This window comes from Macaca mulatta, chromosome 3 (genome assembly GCF_049350105.2).
Source record: "Macaca mulatta isolate MMU2019108-1 chromosome 3, T2T-MMU8v2.0, whole genome shotgun sequence".
Taxonomy (NCBI): Eukaryota; Metazoa; Chordata; class Mammalia; order Primates; family Cercopithecidae; genus Macaca; species Macaca mulatta.
The window spans coordinates 72,277,621-72,297,850 of NC_133408.1; the positions used below are offsets into that span (position 1 = coordinate 72,277,621).

Sequence of the window (20,230 nt, forward strand, 5' to 3'; positions counted from 1 at the left end):
AGAGCGGCACGTGCCGCACAGAGCTGGGCCCAGGGATCGGGAGGAGGGGACAGTTTAGGCATCCTGAGGTCAACTCTGCCGAGGCAGGAAGGTCCCTTGGTTTTCAAGGTTCTGATAGAGGACAGGATGTGACATCAGACCAAGGACACCACCCCTGATCCCCTCCTGACTTGGATGTAGTCAGCAGAGAAGTGGCACCAAGTCTGGGCTGCTTTTGCCTGGTCTGCATCCTCTTTTTCTGACTTTACGGCATTCAGTACAGGAGGAAGAGAGGAGAGGGCTGAGTGCCAGTGTGCGCCCCACTCACAGTGTCTTAAGCAAAGCCCCCCCATCCTCCCAACCAGCCTTCCTCCCTGTGACAGGCAGTGGGTCATCTGCCTCTTAGTCACGGGTCTGAATCCTCTTGCCTCGGGCTGGGATGAGTCCCTGGGCTCTCACTTGTCTCGGGAGACAGTGGGCCCCATCCACTCCAAGGAGGAACTCCTGGCCCCACTGACCCAGGTGCACAAACCGCCCTGGCAGTTCACCTGTCATCAGCAAGTTATCTGTCCATTCCGCCAAGATTCCCCGCTATGTGTCAGGGCTTACACTAGGCCTGGGGGCACAGCTGTGCAGCATACTTGTCCTGGATCCCTTTGGGGGCCTAGGAGCTGAACCTGGCTCTTCTCTCTGCAGTTGGGCCCCACCCTGGACATGTGGGTTCCCTCTAGCTTCAATGACATCGGCCAGGACTAGTGGTTGTGGCATTTTTTCAGGTAGGTGTGGTACGAAGGGGAGGTGACCCTGCCAGAGCAATGGACCCAGGATCTGCACACGAGTGGTGCTGAGGATTGGCACTGCCCACTCCTATGCCATCGTGGTCAGTGCAGCCAGGAGCAGGCAGGGTGGGTTGAGTGGGCACGGCTGCTGAACAGCATGGGACCCCAACTGCCACTCACAGCCTGTCTCCTGTGGTGGGATGGTGGGAGACCCTGCGCTACCCTGGGGGCTGTGCCCTGTATAGGGGGATAGGTGGCCTGATCTACCCCATTGGGATGTCATCCTTCCTGCCTGGCTGGCAGACCCCTGAGCCCCATGCTGCAGGTTATGTGAGGGAGTGCCCGATAGCAGGGCCCCGCCTCTTGCCCTGACCTGCCATGCCCTCCCCGTATCTCCTGTGTCTGCAGTGGGTGAATAGGATCGACTCGCTAGAGCATGAGGGGCTGACATCAGCAGCCCGGTCGAGGTTGGGCCCCTGCCCTCCTGCCTCTGCGTCACTATTGCCATCAACAACATCCTCACGCCCTCCACCCTGCCACCAGGGACCATCCGCTACATGACCAGCACCTCCAAGTGGGTACCATCCTGTCTCCACCGCACACACCCACCTTCCCGTCCCACACCGTGGTCTTCCTGCTAGGCACAGGGTGGCCTTCGCGGAGTGGAAGCCCTGGATCTGGGGAGGCCAGTGAGCTGAGGTCAAGGGACCCAGGGTAAGGGCCCAGCAAACCTCAGTCCTCCCACGCTAGGTATCCCAAGGGTTACTTTGTCCAGAAAACAGACTTTGACTTCTTCAACTACGCGGGACTGCAGCGGTTGGTGCTTCTGTACATGACACCCACCACCTACATCGATGACATCACCATCACCACCGGCGTGGAGCACAACAGTGGTGAGGGCTTCTGGTAGGATCCTCCCTCAGTGGGGCCCAGGGTGGTTCTGTTTGTTTTCTGTTTGGAAAGCTCTCCCAGGAAAAAGTTCTCCCAGCATCTCCAAACCCTCACAGGTTCCCATCCACCTAAGAAGCTAAATCCAGGCTGTCTGAGCAGGCACAGGCTCCCGAAATCACCCGTGTGTTTGACCTCGCTTGGAGAAGAAGGGTCTGGCCTAACGTCACACAGCTCAGGGTGGCGATCCTGTCCCTTCTCCATGGTGCTGCTCTCACTCCAGCTCCCCTTGCTACACATCGTGCTCAAGGAACAGGCAGCTTCGGGGGTTCGGGCATGGTGGCTCATGCCTGTCCTCTCAGCTCTTTGCAAGGAGGCCCTGGTAGGAGGATCACTTGAGGCCAGGAGTTCAAAACCAGCCTGGGTAACATAGCGAGACCATCACCACAAAAAATTAAAAAATTAGCCAGGCGTAGTGATGCATGCTGGTAGTCCCAGCTGCTGAGGCAGGAGAATCACTTGAGCCTGGGAGGTCAAGGGTGCAGTGAGCTATGACCGCGCCACTGCACTCCAGTCTGGGCAACAGAGGGAGACCCTTTATTTTTTGAGACAGGGTCTCACTGTTGCCCAGGCTGGAGGGCAGTGGTGCAATCTTGGCTCACTGCAACTCTACCTCCCGGATTCAAGCGATTCTCCTGCCTCAGCCTCCCGAGTAGCTGGGATTACAGGCACTTGCCACCATGCCTGGTTAATTTTTGAATTTGTTTAGTAGATACGGGGTTTCACCATGCTAGCCTGGCTGGTCTTGAACTCAAGACCTCAGGTGATCCACCTGCCTTGGCCTCCCAAAGTGTAAGATTACAGGCGTGAGTCACCACTCCCAGCTGAGATACCCTGTCTTTTAGAAAAAATTTTTTTAAGTTTTTTTTTTACTTTTTAAAAATGTATCTTTTTCTTTTTTTGAGATGAGGCCTTGCCCTGTGGCCCAGGCTGGAGTGCAGTGGCGAGATCATTGACAACTGTTGTGGAGCCACAGTTCTAAGTTTAAAAGAATTTAGGGCCGGGCGTGGTAGCTCACGCCTGTAATCCCAGCACTTTGGGAGGCCGAGACAGGCAGGAGATCAAGACTATCCTGGCTAACACAGTGAAACCCCGTCTCTACTAAAAAATACAAAAAAAATTAGCCGGGCGTGGTGGCGGGCGCCTGTAGTCCCAGCTACTTGGGAGGCTGAGGCAGGAGAATGGCGTGAACTTGGGAGGCGGAGCTTGCAGTGAGCCGAGATTGAGCCACTGCACTCCACCCTGGGTGATAGAGCGAGACTCCGTCTCAAAAAAAAAAAAAGAATTTAGGCTTGGTGTGGTGGTGAGATTATTGACAGCTGTTGTGGGGCTGCAGTTCTAAGTTTAAAAGAATTTAAGCCAGCAGCCCATCAAAAAGCTTATCCACCACGATCAAGTGGGCTTCATCCCTGGGATGCAAGGCTGGTTCAACATTCGCAAATCAATAAATGTAATCAGAACCAAAGACAAAAACTACATGATTATCTCAGTAGATGCAGAAAAGGCCTCTGACAAAATTCAACAGCCCTTCATGCTAAAAACTCTCAATAAATTCGGTATTGATGGAACCTATCTCAAAATAATAAGAGCTATTTATGACAAACCCACAGCCAATATTATACTGAATGGGCAAAAACTAGAAGCATTCCCTTTGAAAACTGGCACAAGACAGGGATGCCCTCTCTCACCACTCCTATTCAACAGAGTGTTGGAAGTTCTGGCTAGGGCAATCAGGCAAGAGAAAGAAATAAAGGGTATTCAATTAGGAAAAGAAGTAAAATTGTCCCTGTTTGCAGATGACATGATTGTATATTTAGAAAACCCCATCGTCTCAGCCCAAAATCTCCTTAAGCTGATAAGCAACTTCAACAAAGTCTCAGGATACAAAATCAATGTGCAAAAATCACAAGCATTCTTATACACCAGTAACAGATAAACAGAGAGCCAAATCATGAACGAACTCCCATTCACAATTGCTTCAAAGAGAATAAAATACCTAGGAATCCAATTTACAAGGGATGTGAAGGAGAACTACAAACCACTGCTCAGTGAAATAAAAGAGGACACAAGCAAATGGAAGAACATACCATGCTCATGGATAGGAAGAATCAATATCGTGAAAATGGCCATAATGCCCAAGGTAATTTATAGATTCAATGCCATCCCCATGAAGCTACAAATGAGTTTCTTCACAGAATTGGAAAAAACTGCTTTAAAGTTCATATGGAACCAAAAAAGAGCCTGCATTGCCAAGACAATCCTAAACCAAAAGAACAAAGCTGGAGGCATCACGCTACCTGACTTCAAACTATACTACAAGGCTACAGTAACCAAAACAGCATGGTACTGGTACCAAAACAGAGATAGGCCAATGGAACAGAACAGAGCCCTCAAAAATAATACCACACATCTACAGCCATCTGATCTTTGACAAACCTGACAAAAACAAGAAATGGGGAAAGGATTCACTATTTAATAAATGATGCTGGGAAAATTGGCTAGCCATAAGTAGAAAGCTGAAACTGGATGCTTTCCTCACTCCTCATATGAAAATTAATTCAAGATGGATTAGAGACTTAAATGTTAGACCTAAAACCATAAAAACCCTAGAAGAAAACCTAGGTGATACCATTCAGGACATAGGCATGGGCAAGGACTTCATGTCTAAAACACCAAAAGCAATGGCAACAGAAGCCAAAATTGACAAATGGGATCTAATTAAACTAAAGAGCTTCTACACAGCAAAAGAAACTACCATCAGAGTGAACAGGTAACCTACAGAATGGGAGAAAATTTTTGCAATCTACTCATCTGATAAAGGGCCAATATCCAGAACCTACAAAGAACTCAAACAAATTTACAAGAAAAAAGCGAACAACCCCATCAAAAAGTGGGCAAAGGATACGAACAGACACTTCTCAAAAGAAGACATTCATACAGCCAACAGACACATGAAAAAATGCTCATCATCACTGGCCATCAGAGAAATGCAAGTCAAAACCACAATAAGATACCATCTCACACCAGTTAGAATGGCAATCATTAAAAAATCAGGAAACAACAGGTGCTGGAGAAGATGTGGAGAAACAGGAACACTTTTACACTGTTGGTGGAACTGTAAACTAGTTCAACCATTATGGAAAATAGTGTGGCGCTTCCTCAAGGATCTAGAACTAGAAATACCATTCGACCCAGCCATCCCATTACTGGGTATATACCCAAAGGATTATAAATCATGCTGCTATAACAACACATGCACATGTATGTTTATTGCAGCACTATGCACAATATCAAAGACTTGGAATCAACCCAAATGTCCATCAGTGACAGACTCGATTAAGAAAATGTGGCACATATACACCACGGAATACTATGCAGCCATAAAAAAGGATGAGTTCATGTCCTTTGTAGGGACATAGATGCAGCTGGAAACCATCATTCTCAGCAAACTATCGCAAGAACAGAAAACCAAACACCTCATGTTCTCACTCATAGGTGGGAATTGAATGATGAGATCACTTAGACACAGGAAGGGGAACATCACACACCGGGGCCTATTGTGGGGATGGGGGAGGGATAGCATTAGGAGATATGCCTAATGTAAATGACAAGTTAATGGGTGCAGCACACCAACATGGCACATGTATACATATGTAACCTGCACGTTGTGCACATGTACCCTAGAACTTAAAGTATAGTGAAAAAAAAAAGAATTTAGGCTGGGTGTGGTGGCTAATGCCTGTCACCACAAGCACTTTGGGAGGCCAAGGTGGGCGAATCGCTTGAGCTGAAAGTTCAAGATACACCTGGGCAACATAGTGAGACCCTGTCTCAAGAAAAATAAGTGAAATAAATAAGTAAATAAGAATTTAAACAAAAGTCACAGCAAAGGTGATGCAGCATAGAGCAATTTATTGCAATGGAAAAAGTGTTTCAACAGTTAAATACAGAATAGCCTAGGCGCAGTGGCTCATGCCTGTAATCCCAGCACGTTCAGAGGCCGAGGCGGGTGGATCACTTGAGCTCAGGATTTCAAACCAGCCTGGCCAACATTAGCTGGGCATGGTGGCGTGTTCCTGTAATACCAGCTACTCGGGAGGTTGATATGGGAGAATTGCTTGAACTCGGGATGTGGAGGTGGCAGTGAGCTGAGATTGCAACACTGCACTCCAGCCTGGGTGACAGAGCGAGACCTCTTCTCAAAAAAAAAAAAATAGTGAAGTGTAAAATACACGGTTCACCCTGAGAGAAAGAATTCAGGGCAGGCTGCTCGTAAGGATGAGACGGCGCTGATTATTACTGGCGAAACTCCCTTTCTGAGGGTCTTACTTGATGAATTTTAAGGAGCTGGGAAGAGGTGTTACTCTAAGCACGTTCTGGGTCATCCTCTTGGTGCACATGTGCAGTAGCTGTACTTGCTTGTTTACACGTCACATGTCTCAGCGCTGTGGTTGGCACATAGTCCCTTCCTTCACTACCTACCCTGCCTGAAGATCATAGCTCACTGCAGCCCTGAACTCCTGTCTCAAGCATTCTTCCTACTTCAGCCTCCCAAGTAGCTGCGGCTTCTGGGGCTGCTGGGACTGCAGGCATGCACCACCACACCTGGCTAATTTTTTGTATTTTTAGGGAAGAAGTGGTTTTCTTATGTTACCCAGGCTGGTCTTGAACTCTTGGACTCAAGCGATCCTTCCACCCCAGCCTCCCCAGGTGTTGGGATTACAGGTGTGACCACTGCGCCTGGCCAAAAAAAATTTTTTTTTCAATTAAAAGAAAAGGCACCAAACACGGTGGTTCACACCTGTAATCCTAGCAATTTGGGAGGCTGAGGCAGGAGGATCACCTGAGGTCATGTGTTGGAGACCAGCCTGGCCAACATGGCAAAACTCCATCTCTACTAAAAATACAAAATTAGCCAGGCATGGTGGTGCGCACCTATAATCCCAGGTACTTGGAAGGCTGAGGCAGGAGAATCACCTGAATCCCGGAGATGGAGGTTGCAGTGAGCCGAGATCACACCACTGCACTCCCAACATGGGGGACAGAGAGAGACTTTGTCTCAAAAAAAAAAAAAAATTTATATTAAAAAAAAAGCAACAGAAACAAATGGCTGCCTGGGAGTGGTGGCTGTGGGGTACTCCTGTTTGTGTGGCCCAGGTCATATCCCTCCCTCAGCTCTGGTCTCTCTTGCCTCCTGTAGGGCCAGTGAATGACCAGATCTCCGTCAAGTGCAGTAAACAGTTCGAGTTGGAAGTGCGTCTTTTGGATACAGAAAACAAAGTCATGGTCAATGAAGCGAGGACCCAGGGCCAGCTGAAGGTGCCAGTTGCCAGCCTCTTGTGGCCGTACTTGATGCACGAATGCTCGACCTATCTATACTCGTTGGAGGTAATGATGGCTGGGACTCGCTTAAGGGAGGTCTTTTGCTCCCATTTGGTGGCCCTGGCTTCAGCAGGAGCCCAGGACAGGTGAACAGGCAGGTGCTTTTCTCTGAGCTTTCTGATGTTTCCCACCCTTGGTGGGAAGCCCAGGTTTTTGTTTGTTTGTCTGTTTGTTTGTTTTGAGATGGTCTCACTCTGTCACCCAGGCTGGAGTGCAATGGCTTGATTACAGCTCACTGCAGCCTTGAGCTCCCAGACTGCAGCAATCCTCCTACCTTGGCCTCCTGAGTAGCTGGGACTACAAGCACATGCCACTATGCCTGGCTAATATAAAAAAATTTTTTGTAGGCCAGGCATGGTGGCTCACACCTGTAATCTCAGCACTTTGGGAGGCCGAGGCGGGTGGATCACTTGAGGCCAGGAGTTTGGAAGCAGGCTGGCCAACATGGTGAAACCCTGTCTCTACTAAAAATACGAAAATTTGCTGGGCATAGTGGTGCACACCTGTAATCCCAGCTACTAAGGAGGCTGAGGCAGGAGAATTGCTTGAACTTGGGAGGCAGAGGCTGCAGTGAGTTGAGATCACGCCACTGCACTCCAGCCTTGGCAACAGAGTGAGACTGTCTTAAAAAAAAAAAAAAAGAATTTTTTTTTTTTTTTTTTTTAAATAGAGATGGGGGTCTTACTCTGTTGCCAAGCTGGTCTTGAACTCCTGGACTGAAGTGATCCTCCTCCCTTAGCCTCCCAAAGCATGGGAACTCTAGGCATGAGCCACCTCATCTGGTCAAGGGGAAGGCCTGGATTTGAAGGACAGGTCCCAGGGTCAGCCAGGGAAAGGCAGAGCCTCTGTTTGCTGCATCTCTCTGCTTGCAGCCCTGAGGCAGCTGCTGGGGTACACGACGGGCTTTCCTGCCAGAGGGCGGGCCGGATGGGGCTCAGGCTGTTGGGTGCTCACACCTGGCGCTTTGGCTGTCGTAGGTGCGGCTGACTGCACAGACGTCACTGGGGCCTGTGTCTGACTTCCACACACTCCCTGTGGAGATCTGCACTGTGGCTGTTATTGAGAGCCAGTTCCTCATCAATGGGAAACCTTTCTATTTCCACAGCATCAACAAGTACGAGGATGCAGACCTGCATTTGTGCCCCTGGGTCTTCGTGGGGGCTTCTGGTCACCTTCCACTTTCGCCTTCCCTGTGTCCCGCAGTTGAGGGCAGCTCAGGGCAATGAGGCAAATGGCTCCAAACTGCCCCATGGTGGTGCCGGTGCTTGGGCTGGAGAGGGGGCTCATGGGGTGGCTCTCCAGGGTCCTGGCTCTCGGAGGAAGTGCAGCTTCGACAGGAAAAGGGTCATTTGGCTCTGCTGTCTCCTAGATCCGAGGGAAGGGCTTCGACTGGCCACTGCTGGTGAAAGACTTCAGCCTGCTTCTCTGGCTTGGTGCCAACACCTTCCACACCAGCCACTGCCCCTAGGTGGAGGAAGTGCTGCAGATATGTGACCGCTATGGGATTGTGGTCATCAATGAGTAGTGTCCCACCGTGGGCCTGGTGCTGCCATGAGTCCCCACCACGCCCCCGCTCCACCTGCCCAGCCCATGGGCTGCACTGTGACCCTCTGTCCCTTTCCTCCTGGCCCGCAGGCAGCTCTTCAATCGTGTCTATGCATCAATACAAGTGGCTGATGGAGGAACTGGTGTGCAGGGACAAGAACCACCATGCTGTGGTGAAGTGGTCTATGGCCAACGAGCCTGCATCCTACCTGGAATCTGCCGGCTACTACTTCCAGTGAGTGCCCCCTGCCTGCCATGGGCTGGATTGGGAAGGAGACCCAGGCAGGTGGCTGGCTGGGGTGGGCGTATGCTGTTCAAGATCAGCCTCTTGTCCCAGTCCAATGGGAGGGCCGTCCATACCCGGACAGTTCAGGGGACCAAATATCTACTCACCCAAATTGTGGTTTTCTTTTTCTTTCTTTCATTTTTTTTTGAGACAGAGTCTTGCTGTGTCACCCAGGCTGGAGTGTTGTGGCAGATATTATCCAAGACCACTGAGGCAGTATGAGTCTGCTAGAATCACAGTGCTACTGGACTTAGGGTACTCCCTAGTAAATTCCCTTTGAATACTTAGAAAACCTTCTCAAGAAGAACAGGCACAACTGAGCCCAGATGGCAAAGACTACAATAAATATCTAACTCTTCAATGCCCAGACATAGATGAACAATGACAAGCATCAAGACCATTCCAGAAAACATGACCTCACCAAATGAACCATGTAAGGCACTAATGACCAATCCCAATCACACATCTCAGGACAGAGATATGTAACCTTTCAGAGAACTCAAAATAGCTGTTTTAGAAGAGCTCAATGAAATTCAAGATAACAGAGAAAAGAAATCCAGAATTACATTAGACAAATTTACCAAAGAGATTAAAATAATTTTTAAAAATCAAGCAGAAATAATGAAACTGAAAAATTTAATTGACATACTGAAGAATGCATCAGAGTCTCACAACAGCAGAAATGGTCAGGCAGAAGAAAAAATTAGTGAACTTGAAGAAAGCTATTTGAAAATACAGTTAGAGGAGACAAAAGAAAAATGAGGCCGTGTGTGGTGGCTCACGCCTGTAATCCCAGCACTTTGGGAGGCCAAGACGGGCGGATCACGAGGTCAGGAGATCGAGAACATCCTGGCTAGCACGGTGAAACCCCATCTCTACTAAAAAACATACAAAAAATTTGCCGGGCATGGTGGTGGGTGCCTCTAGTCCCAGCTACTCGGGAGGCTGAGGCAGGAGAATGGTGTGACCCCGGGAGGCGGAGTTTGCAGTGAGCCGAGATTGTGCCACTGCACTCCAGCCTGGGAGACAGAGCGAGACTCCATCTCAAAAAGAAAGAGAAAAAAAAAGAAAAGAAAAGGAAAATGAAACTAAAAATAAAGTGTGCCTAAGAGATCTAAAAATAGCCTCGAAATGGCAAATCTAAGAGTTATTGGCCTTAAAAAGGAGGCAGAGAGAGAGAGGGATAGGAAGAGAAAGACTACTCAAAGGGATAATATCAGGGAACGTCTCAAACCTAGAGAAAAATATCAATGTTCAAGTACAAGAAGGTTATAGAACACCAAGCAGATTTAACCCATAGAAGACTACCTCAATGCATGTGATAATCAAACTCCCAAAGGTCAAGGATAAAGAAAGGATCCTAAAAGCAGCAAGAGAAAACAAACAAACAACATACGATGGAGCTTCAACGTGTCTGCCAGCACACTTTTCAGTGAAAACCTTACAGGCCAGGAGAGAGTGGCATGACATATGTAAAATGCTGAAGAAGAAAACCTTTTAGCCAAGAATGATATAACCAGCAAAAATATCCTACAAACATGAAGGAGAAATGAAGACTTTCCTAGACAAATAAAAGTTGAAGGATTTCATTAACACCAAACCTGTCCTAAAATAAATACTAAAGAGAATTCATATATATATATTATATATATATATAAAATATATATTATATATATATATGAAACCATTTGAAGGTAAAAGACTCACTGGTAATATTAGGTTAACTCAAGAGGAACTGTGGGCCAGGCACAGTGGCTCATGCTTGTAATCCCAGCACTTTGAGAGGCTGAGGCTCACGAGGTCAGGAGTTCGAGACCAGCCTGGTCAACATAGTGAAACCCCATCTCTACTAAAAATACAAAAATTAGCTGGGCATGGTGGTGGGCACTCACCTAAGTACCTAAGTAATCCCAGCTACTCAGAAGGCTGAGGCAGGAGAATTGCTTGAACCTGGTAGGCGGAGGTTGCAGTGAGCTGAGATCGTACCATTGCACTCCAGCCTGGCCGACAGAGCTAGACTCCGTCTCAAAGAAAAAAAGAGGAACTGTGTTTTTTGCCATTACTTTTAATGCCATAACTTTTAATAGCAAAAACTGCAACTACTTTTGCACCAACCTAATAGTAAGTATACAGATACACATGGAATGTTAAAACAAGCTTATTGTGATGGGTAAAGCGCTCATATCTGGAGTAGAAATACTAAAAAGTAAACGTATCAAAAATAATAAGTACAACAACTTTTCAAGACATAGACAGTATAAGATATAAATAGAAATTTTAAAAATATTAATAAAGTGGAGGGATGAAATTAAAGTGTAAAGTTTTTATTAGTTTTTGCTTGTTTGTTAGTTTCTTTGTTCATTTATGCAGTCAGGGGTAAGTTGTAATCAGTTTAAAATAATGAGTTATAAGATGTTATATACAAGCCCCATTGTAACCTCAAATCAAAAAACATACAACAGATACACAAAAAATAAAAAGCAAGAAATTAAAGCATACCATCAGAGAAAATCACCTGGAATAAAAGGAAGACAAGAAAGTAGGTAAAAAGGAAGAGAATACCACAAACCCACCAGAAAACAAATAACAAAATGACAAGAGTAAGTCCTTACTTATGAATAATAACATTGAATGTAAATGGATTAAACTCTCCAATCAAGAGATATAGAGTGATTAGCCAGGTGTGGTGGTGGGCACCTGTAATCCCAGCTACTTGGCAGGCTGAGGCAGGAGAATCGCTTGAACCCAGGAAGTGGAGGTTGGAGGTTGCAGTGAGCCGAGATTGTGCCATTGCACTCCAGCCTGGGTGACAGAGCAAGACTCTGTCTCGGTCGGGCGCAGTGGCTCAAGCCTGTAATCCCAGCACTTTGGGAGGCCGAGACGGGCGAATCACGAGGTCAGGAGATCGAGACCATCCTGGCTGACACGGTGAAACCCCGTCTCTACTAAAAAATACAAAAAAAAAAAAAACTAGCCGGGCGAGGTGGCGGCGCCTGTAGTCCCAGCTACTCGGGAGGCTGAGGCAAGAGAATGGCGAGAACCCGGGAGGCGGAGCTTGCAGTGAGCTGAGATCCGGCCACTGCACTTCAGCCTGGGCGGCAGAGCGAGACTCCGTCTCAAAAAAAAAAAAAAAAGACTGTCTCAAGAAAAAAAAAAAAAAAAAGAAAAGAAAAGAAAAGAAAAGACACAGTGGCTGATTGGATTTAAAAAAAAAAAACAAAAAACCAATGATCTGTTACCTACTAGAACACACTTCACCTAAAAAGACACACATAGACTAAAAATAAAGGGACAGGAAGATAATTCCATGCCAATGGAAACCAAAAAAGAACACGAAAATGTATACTTATATCAGATAAAATACATTTCAAGACAAAAACTGTAAAAACAGACAAGGAAGATTCATTACTTATTGATAAAAGGATCAATTCAGCAAGAGACCATAACCACTATAAATATGTATGTACCCAACATTGGAGCACTTAGATATATGAAGGAAATATTATTAGAGCTAAAGAAAGAGAAAGATTATAATATAATAATAGCTGGAGACTTCAACACTCCACTTTTGGCATTGGACAGATCATCCAGACAGAAAATCAGCAAAAACATTAGACTTAATCTGCAGTATGGACCAAATGGACCTAAAAGATAGTTATAAGACATTTCATACAATGGCTACAGAATGCACATTCATCTCCTCAGCATTTAGCATATTCTCAAGGATACAGAATATGTTAGGTCACAAAACAAGTCTTAAACAATTCAAAATACGAAATCAAGTATTATCCCTGACTACAAAGGAATAAAAGTATAGATGAATAACAAGAGGAACTTTGGAAACTACACAAACACATGGAAATTAAGTAATGTGTTCCTGGATGACCAGTGGGTCAATGAGGAAATAAAGAAGGTAATTTTAAAATTTATTGAAACAAATGAAAATGGAAATATAACATACCAAAACCTATGGGATACAGCAAAAGCCGTACTAAGAACAAAGTTTATAGTAACAAGTTCCTACATCAAAAAAGCAGAAAAACATCAAATAAACAACCTAACAATGCATCTTAAAGAACTAGAAAAGCAAGAGCTAACCAACCCCAAAATTAGTATAAGAAAAGAAAGAATAAAAATCAGAGCAGAAATAAATGAAATTAAAATGAAAAAATACCAAAGATCAATGAAATGAAAAGTTTATTTTTTGAAAACATAAACATAATCTACAAACCTTTAGCCAGACTAGGGGGAAAAAAAAAGACGACCCAAATAAATAAATTCAGAGATGAAAAAGGAGACATTATGGCCAGGTGCAGTGGCTCACGCCTGTAATCCCAGCACTTTGGGAGGCTGAGACAGGAGGATTGCTTGAGCCAGGAGTTTGAGACCAACCTGGGAAACATTGTGATACCCCCATCTCTAAAAATAAAAAAATTTAAAAAAAAAAAGAAAAAGGAGGCTTTACAACTGATGCTGCAGAAATCCAAAGGCTTGGCTGGGCGCGGTGGCTCAAGCCTGTAATCCCAGCACTTTGGGAGGCCGAGATGGGCGGATCACGAGGTCAGGAGATCGAAACCATCCTGGCTAACACGGTGAAACCCCGTCTCTATTAAGAAATACAAAAAACTAGCCGGGCGAGGTGGCGGGCGCCTGTAGTCCCAGCTACTCGGGAGGCTGAGGCCGGAGAATGGCGTGAACCCGGGAGGCAGAGCTTGCAGTGAGCTGAGATCCGGCCACTGCACTCCAGCCTGGGCGACAGAGCGAGACTCCGTCTCAAAAAAAAAAAAAAAAAAAAAAAGAAATCCAAAGGCTCATTAGAGGCTACTATGAACTACTATATGCCAATAAATTAAAAAACGTAGAAGAAATGGATGAATTCCTAGACGCATACAACCTATCAAGATTGAATTATGAAGAAATTCTAAACCTGAATGGACCAATAACAAGTAATAAGATCAAAACTGATACAAGAAGAAGTCTCCCAGCAAAGACAAGTCCAGGATATGATGGCTTCACTGCTGAATTTCACCAAACATTTAAACAACTAATATTAATTCTACTCAAACTATTCTAAAACATACAGGAAGAGGGAATGCATCAGAACTCATTCAACAAGGCCAGTATTACCCTGATACCAAAACCATATAAAGATATATCAAAACAAGAAAACTCCAGGCCAATATCTCCGAGGAACATTGATGAAAAACCCCTCAAAAAAATACTAGCAAACTGAACTCAACACACATTAAAAACCATTCATCATGACCAAGTGGCTTTATCCCAGGGATGCAATGATGCTTCAACACACAAAAATCAATCAATATCGTACATCATATCAACAGAATGAAGGACAAAAACCATATGATCATTTTAATTGATGCTGAAAGGGCATCTGATAAAATTCAATATCCCTTCATCATAAAAAATTTCAAAAAACTGGGGATAGAAGGAACATACTTCAACATAATAAAAGCCATGTATCGCAGACCCAGAGCTAGTATCATACTGAATGGGAAGAAACTTAAAGTTTTTCCTCTGAGGTCTGGAAAATGACAAGAATGTCCACTTTCATTGCTGTTATTAAACTGGAAGTCCTAGCTAGAGCAATAAGACAAGATATGAAGGGTATCCAAACTGGAAAGGAAGAAGTCAAATTATCCTTGTTTGCAGATGATTTGATCTCCTATTCAGAAAAACCTAAAGACTCCACCAAAAAAAAACTATAAGAACTGATAAACAAAATTAATGTTACAACACACAAAAGTCAACCTACAAAAATCAGTAGCATTTTTATACACAAAAGTGAACAATCTGAAAAAGAAATAAAAACTGATCCAATTTACAGTAGCTGTAAATAAAATACCTAGAAATAAACATGACCAAAAAAATGAAAAATCTCTATAATGAAAACTATAAAACACTGATGCAAGAGGACACAAAACATGTTCATGGATTGGAAGAATCAATAATATTGTTAAAATGTCCATACTACCCAAAGCAATCTATAGATTAAATGCAATCCCTATCAAAATACCAATGCCATTCTTCATAGAAAAAGAAAAAACAATCCTAAGATGTATATGGAACCAAAAAAAAAAAAAAACCACTTAAAGCAATTCTGAGCAAAAATAACAATACTGGAGGGAATCGCATTACCTGACTTCAAATTATACTACAAAGCTATGATAAGTGAAACAGCATGGTATCAGTATAAAAACAGACACATAGACCAACTGAACAGAATAGAGAACACAGAAATAAATCCATACAGCCACAGAGAACTCATTTTCAACAAAGGTGCCAAGCACACACATTGGCGAAACGATAAGCTCTTCAATAAATGGTGCTGGGAAAACTGGATATCCATATGCAGAAGAAAGAAACTAGACTTTTATCTCTCACCACATATAAAAACCAAATCAAAAGGATTAAAGACTTAAATTTTATGACCCCAAACTATGAAACTACTACAAAAAACAATGGGGAAACTCTTTAGGACATTTATTGAGTAATACCCTACAAGCACAGGCAATCAAAGCAAACATAGACAAATGGGATCATCTCAAGTTAAAAACCTTCTGCAAAACAAAGGAAACAATCAACAAAGTGAAGAGATAACCTACACAATGAGAAAATATTTCCAAACAATTTATCTGACAAGAGATTAATAACCAGAATATATTTAAGAAGCTCAAACAACTCAATAGGAAAAAATCTAATAATCCGATTTAAAATGGGCAAAAGATCTGAATAGACATTTCTCCAAAGAAGACATACAAATGTCTTCTTTTGTCTTATTGACAACAGCCATTTTAACATGTGTGAAGTAACTGCTCATTGTGGGTTTTTTAAAATGCCAAACAAGCAAATGAAAAGGTTTTCAACATCACTCATTACCAGAGAAAGGCAAATAAAAACTACAATGAGATATCATCTCACCCCAGTTAAAAAAGCTTTTATCCAAAAGACAGGCAATAACAAATGCTGGTGAGGATGTGGAGAAAAAGGAATCCCTGTATACTGTTGGTTGGAATGTCAATCAGTACAGTCTCTATGGAAAACAGTACGGGGTTTCCTAAAAAAAAAAAAAAAAAAAAAAAAAAAAAATAGAACTACCATATGACCCAGCAATCCCACTAGTAGGTGTATACCCAGAAGAAAGGAAAGTAGTATATCATGAGATAGCTCCACTCCCATGTTTCTTACAGCACTATTCACAATAGCCAAGATTTGAAAGCAACCTAAGTATCCATCATCAGATGAATGAATAAAGTAAATGCGGTACATATACATGATGGAGTACTATTCAGTCATAAAAAATAATGAGATCCTGTCATCTGCAACAACATGGATGGAACCAAGGACATTATGTTAAGTGAAATAAGCAAGACGCAGGAAGACATGTCCTCACTCATTTGTGGAGCTAAAAATTAAAACAATTGAACCCATGCGGATAAAGAGTGGAATGTTAATCACCAGTAACTAGGAAAGGATTGGGAGGGAGAGAAGTGGGGATGGTAAAAATATATAAATAGAATGAATAAGATCTAATATTTGATAGCACAAAAGGGTGACTACAGTCAACAATAATTTACTGTACATTTTAGAATAACTAAGAGTATAATTGGATTGTTTGTAACACAAAGAAAGGATAAATGCTTGAGTTGACGGGTACTCTACTTACCCTGATGTGATTACTGCACATTGAATGCCAGTATCAAATATCTCATGCACCCTATAAATATATACACCTACTATGTATCCATAAAAATTAAAAATTAAAAAATACATGCCCAGTGTGGTGGCTCATGCCTATAATCCTAGCATTTTGGGAGTCTGAGGCAGGTGGATTACCTGAGGTCAGGAGTTGGAGATTAGTCTGACCAACATGCCAAAACCCTATCGCTACTAAAAAAAAAAAAAAAAACAAAAAAAATCCCAGTTACTTGGGAGACTGAGGAAGGAGAATTGCTTGAACCCAGGAGGCGGAGGTTGCAGTGAGCCAAGATCATACCATTGCACTCCAGCCTGGGCAACAAGAGCTAAACTCCATCTCAAAAACAAACAAACAAACAAACAAACAAAAAACATTAAAAACACAATAAGCTGTTACTTCCCCCATGCTAAAATGGCTATTATCAATAAGACAAACAAGTGCTGGTGAGGACATGGAAAAAAGAGAACCCTTGTACACTGTTCGTGGCAATGTAAATTAGGATAGCCATTATAAAAAACAGTATGGAGTTTCTTCAAAAAATTAAAAATAAAACAATGACCATATGATCCAGCCATCTCACTACTGGATATATTACCTCCCAAAAATGAAGTCAGTATGTCAGAGAGATACCTACACTACCATTATTCACAAGAGCCAAGATATGGAAGCAATCTAAGTGTCCATGAATAGATGCATGAAGAAAAAACTGTGGCATACATATGCAATGGAATACTATTCAGCCTTAAAAGTCAGGAAATCCTATCATTTGCAGCAACATGGATGCAACTGGAGGACTTTATACTGCGTTACTATGACAAGCACAAAAAGACAAATAGTAAATGATCTCACTAATAGATCAAATTTTTAAAAGTTAAACTTGTACAAACAGAGTAGAATGGTGGTTATGTGAGTTAGGTAGAAGGTATGGTAGGAGAGATGTTAGTCAAAGGCTACAAAATTTTAGTTAGATAAGAAAAAGTTAAAGAGATCTATTGTACAACATAGTGACCATGTTAATAAAAATATTTTATATTCTTGAGAATTGCTAAGATAGATGTTAAGTTTTCATCACAAAAATAATTGAGATAACACATGTTAATTAAATCAAAGTAACCATTCCACAATGTATACGTATTTCAAAACAATATGTTGTACATGAAAAGTACATACAGTTTTGTCAATGAAGATTAATTAATGAAAAATAATTTGTATGGCTCTCTCCTGTATTTATCATGTCCAGAAAACTGACTACAATATATGGTTTATTGTGATTAATACTGTGACCAAATTTAATACATCCACATATAGTATAGTTATATATTTTATAACATAAACTAATATGTAATACAACATAATACAACAAATATTAAAACATTAAAATTTAAGTATCTTTAACAAATTTTAAAATTTCTAATATGTCAATTTACTAAAAACATCATTTGGGGCTGGGCACGGTGGCTCATGCCTTAATCCCAGCACTTTGGGAGGCTGAGGCAGGTGGATCACCTGAGATCAGGAGTTCGAGATCAGCCTAATATGGTGAAACCCTGTCTCTACTAACAATACAAAAATTAGCCAGGTGTGGTGGCAGGCACATGTAATCCCAGCTACTCGGAAGGCTGAGGCAGGAGAATCACTTGAACCCAGGAGGTGGAGGTTGCAGTGGGCCAAAATCGTGCCACTGCACTCCAGCTTGGGTGACAAGAGCAAAACTCTGTCTCAGAAAACAAACAAACAAAAAAAACATATCATTTGGAAACCAGTACAAGTAGAAATTTTCCATTCTCCAATAATTAGTACCACAAGTAAAGGAATCAGACAATAAGTTACTGCTTACTACACTATTCTAACTTAGTATGATGCTAAATAATTATATAAATGTCAAAGGTATAATCTTTAGCCAAAGGTAAATTGTACTTTCTTGTTTTAAAAAGTTTATCACTCTTTTTTCTAGTGACCAGTTTAAAATGGTTTCTACATTAGGTAGTAATGAGTTTATGTAACATGTCTACACACTAGTATTTTTGCTTCCATTTTGTTTAAAGTGCTTTCCAGCATCCTCAATGTCATGATTGACACAGAGACAGATACTATGTACATGGGGCATTGGGAGCACTGGGATAAACAAAGAGGTTCTTCCCAGACTCTGTAGATTTTGGCTTAAAGCAGCGTTCAGCAAACTTCTATGAGAATGAATCACGGTCAAAGTAAGCATTAGTTTAAAGAAAACAGAGTTTATGTTCCTCATTAGTAACTGTTAACTTACAGATTACCAGAGTTACCAATATTAGCCCAAGTTAAAATGTTACTTTGAGACTATGAATGATACACATATATTTAACTTAATCATTCCAAAGCCTGCCCTCTTTCATTTTTACCTTGCAAAACTCCCCAAGGGTAGTGACGGCCTCTGACCATCCTTTCTGCAACTTTCACTTCATCCATACTCCCCACCACAGCAAAGGGTAACAGCGCCTAGAGAACAAGAATGATATCAATTGAATTCTCTAGCACCAATAGAGCTTACTCTATTACTCTCACTCCTGTTATAAAAATGACAGTGATGATGATATTGTAATAAATTTAATTAGGGATCTACCCTGTATCTCATTTTAAGACTTAACAATATGCACTAATTGGTTTCTGTCAGCATCAGTCCCAGGCTGTGCACACAGTTGGAAACTGTCTACTGAGCAGAGCCTAAAGCAAGGTATCCTGCTGTGGAAAACACAAAGAAAAAAGATTTTCAGTAGACATCATTTTTCTCCCACTATCTTTACCCTGAACCATCTTTACCCTGAATGTTGAAGAAATAACATACAAATAACTTTTAACTCTGGTATAAAGTCAAAAGACAAAAATATTAAAAATAACTACAACTATTAGAATAATTAATGGATATAATATAAAATGTATTAATAAGCAATACTGTATATATCTCAATAAATTACTTTTTTTTTTTGAGACAGAGTCTGACTCTGTCACCCAGGCTGGAGTGCAGTGGTGTGAGCTTGGCTCACTGCAACCTCCACCTTCCAGTTTTGAGCAATTCTCCTACCTCAGCCTCCCTAGTAGCTGGGATTACAGGCACCTGCCACCACGCCTGGCTAATTTTTTTTTTTTTTTTTTTTTTTTTTTTGAGACTGAGTCTGGCTCTGTCGCCCAGGCTGGAGTGCAGTGGCCGGATCTCAGCTCACTGCAAGCTCCGCCTCCCGGGTTTACGCCATTCTCCTGCCTCAGCCTCCGGAGTAGCTGGGACCACAGGCGCCCGCCACCTCGCCCGGCTAGTTTTTTGTATTTTTTAGTAGAGACGGGGTTTCACCGTGTTAGCCAGGATGGTCTCGATCTCCTGACCTTGTGATCCGCCCGTCTCAGCCTCCCAAAGTGCTGGGATTACAGGCTTGAGCCACCGCGCCCGGCTCCTGGCTAATTTTTGTATTGTTTAGTAGACACTGAGTTTCACCATGTTAGCCAGGCTGGTCCTGAACTCCTGACCTCAGATGATCCGTCCACGTCAGCCTCCCAAAGTGCTGGGATTACAGGCACGAGCCACCATGCCCGGCAAAAATAATTTTTAAAATTTTACAGTACTGA

At 42.9% G+C, this 20,230-nt stretch overlaps 1 protein-coding gene across 31 annotated transcripts in view; it reads right to left on the reverse strand.

Annotated features, from left to right (window-relative positions):
* NUPR2 (nuclear protein 2, transcriptional regulator) overlaps positions 1–20,230 on the reverse strand; it is a 145,846-nt gene that overhangs the window by 99,939 nt on the left and 25,677 nt on the right. For 28 of the 31 annotated variants that reach the window (XR_013415313.1, XR_013415317.1, XR_013415318.1 and 25 more), the window contains one exon: positions 19,015–19,111. Coding sequence is in view for 3 of the 31 variants with exons in the window: in XM_077996713.1 (XP_077852839.1) it covers positions 19,015–19,111 (97 nt within the window). In the remaining 28 variants the exon portion in view is untranslated. Of the gene's footprint in view, positions 1–5,598; positions 8,553–19,014; positions 19,112–20,230 lie in introns of those variants that run through there. The other 3 variants (XR_013415310.1, XR_013415329.1, XM_077996711.1) reach the window with 1 other exon arrangement.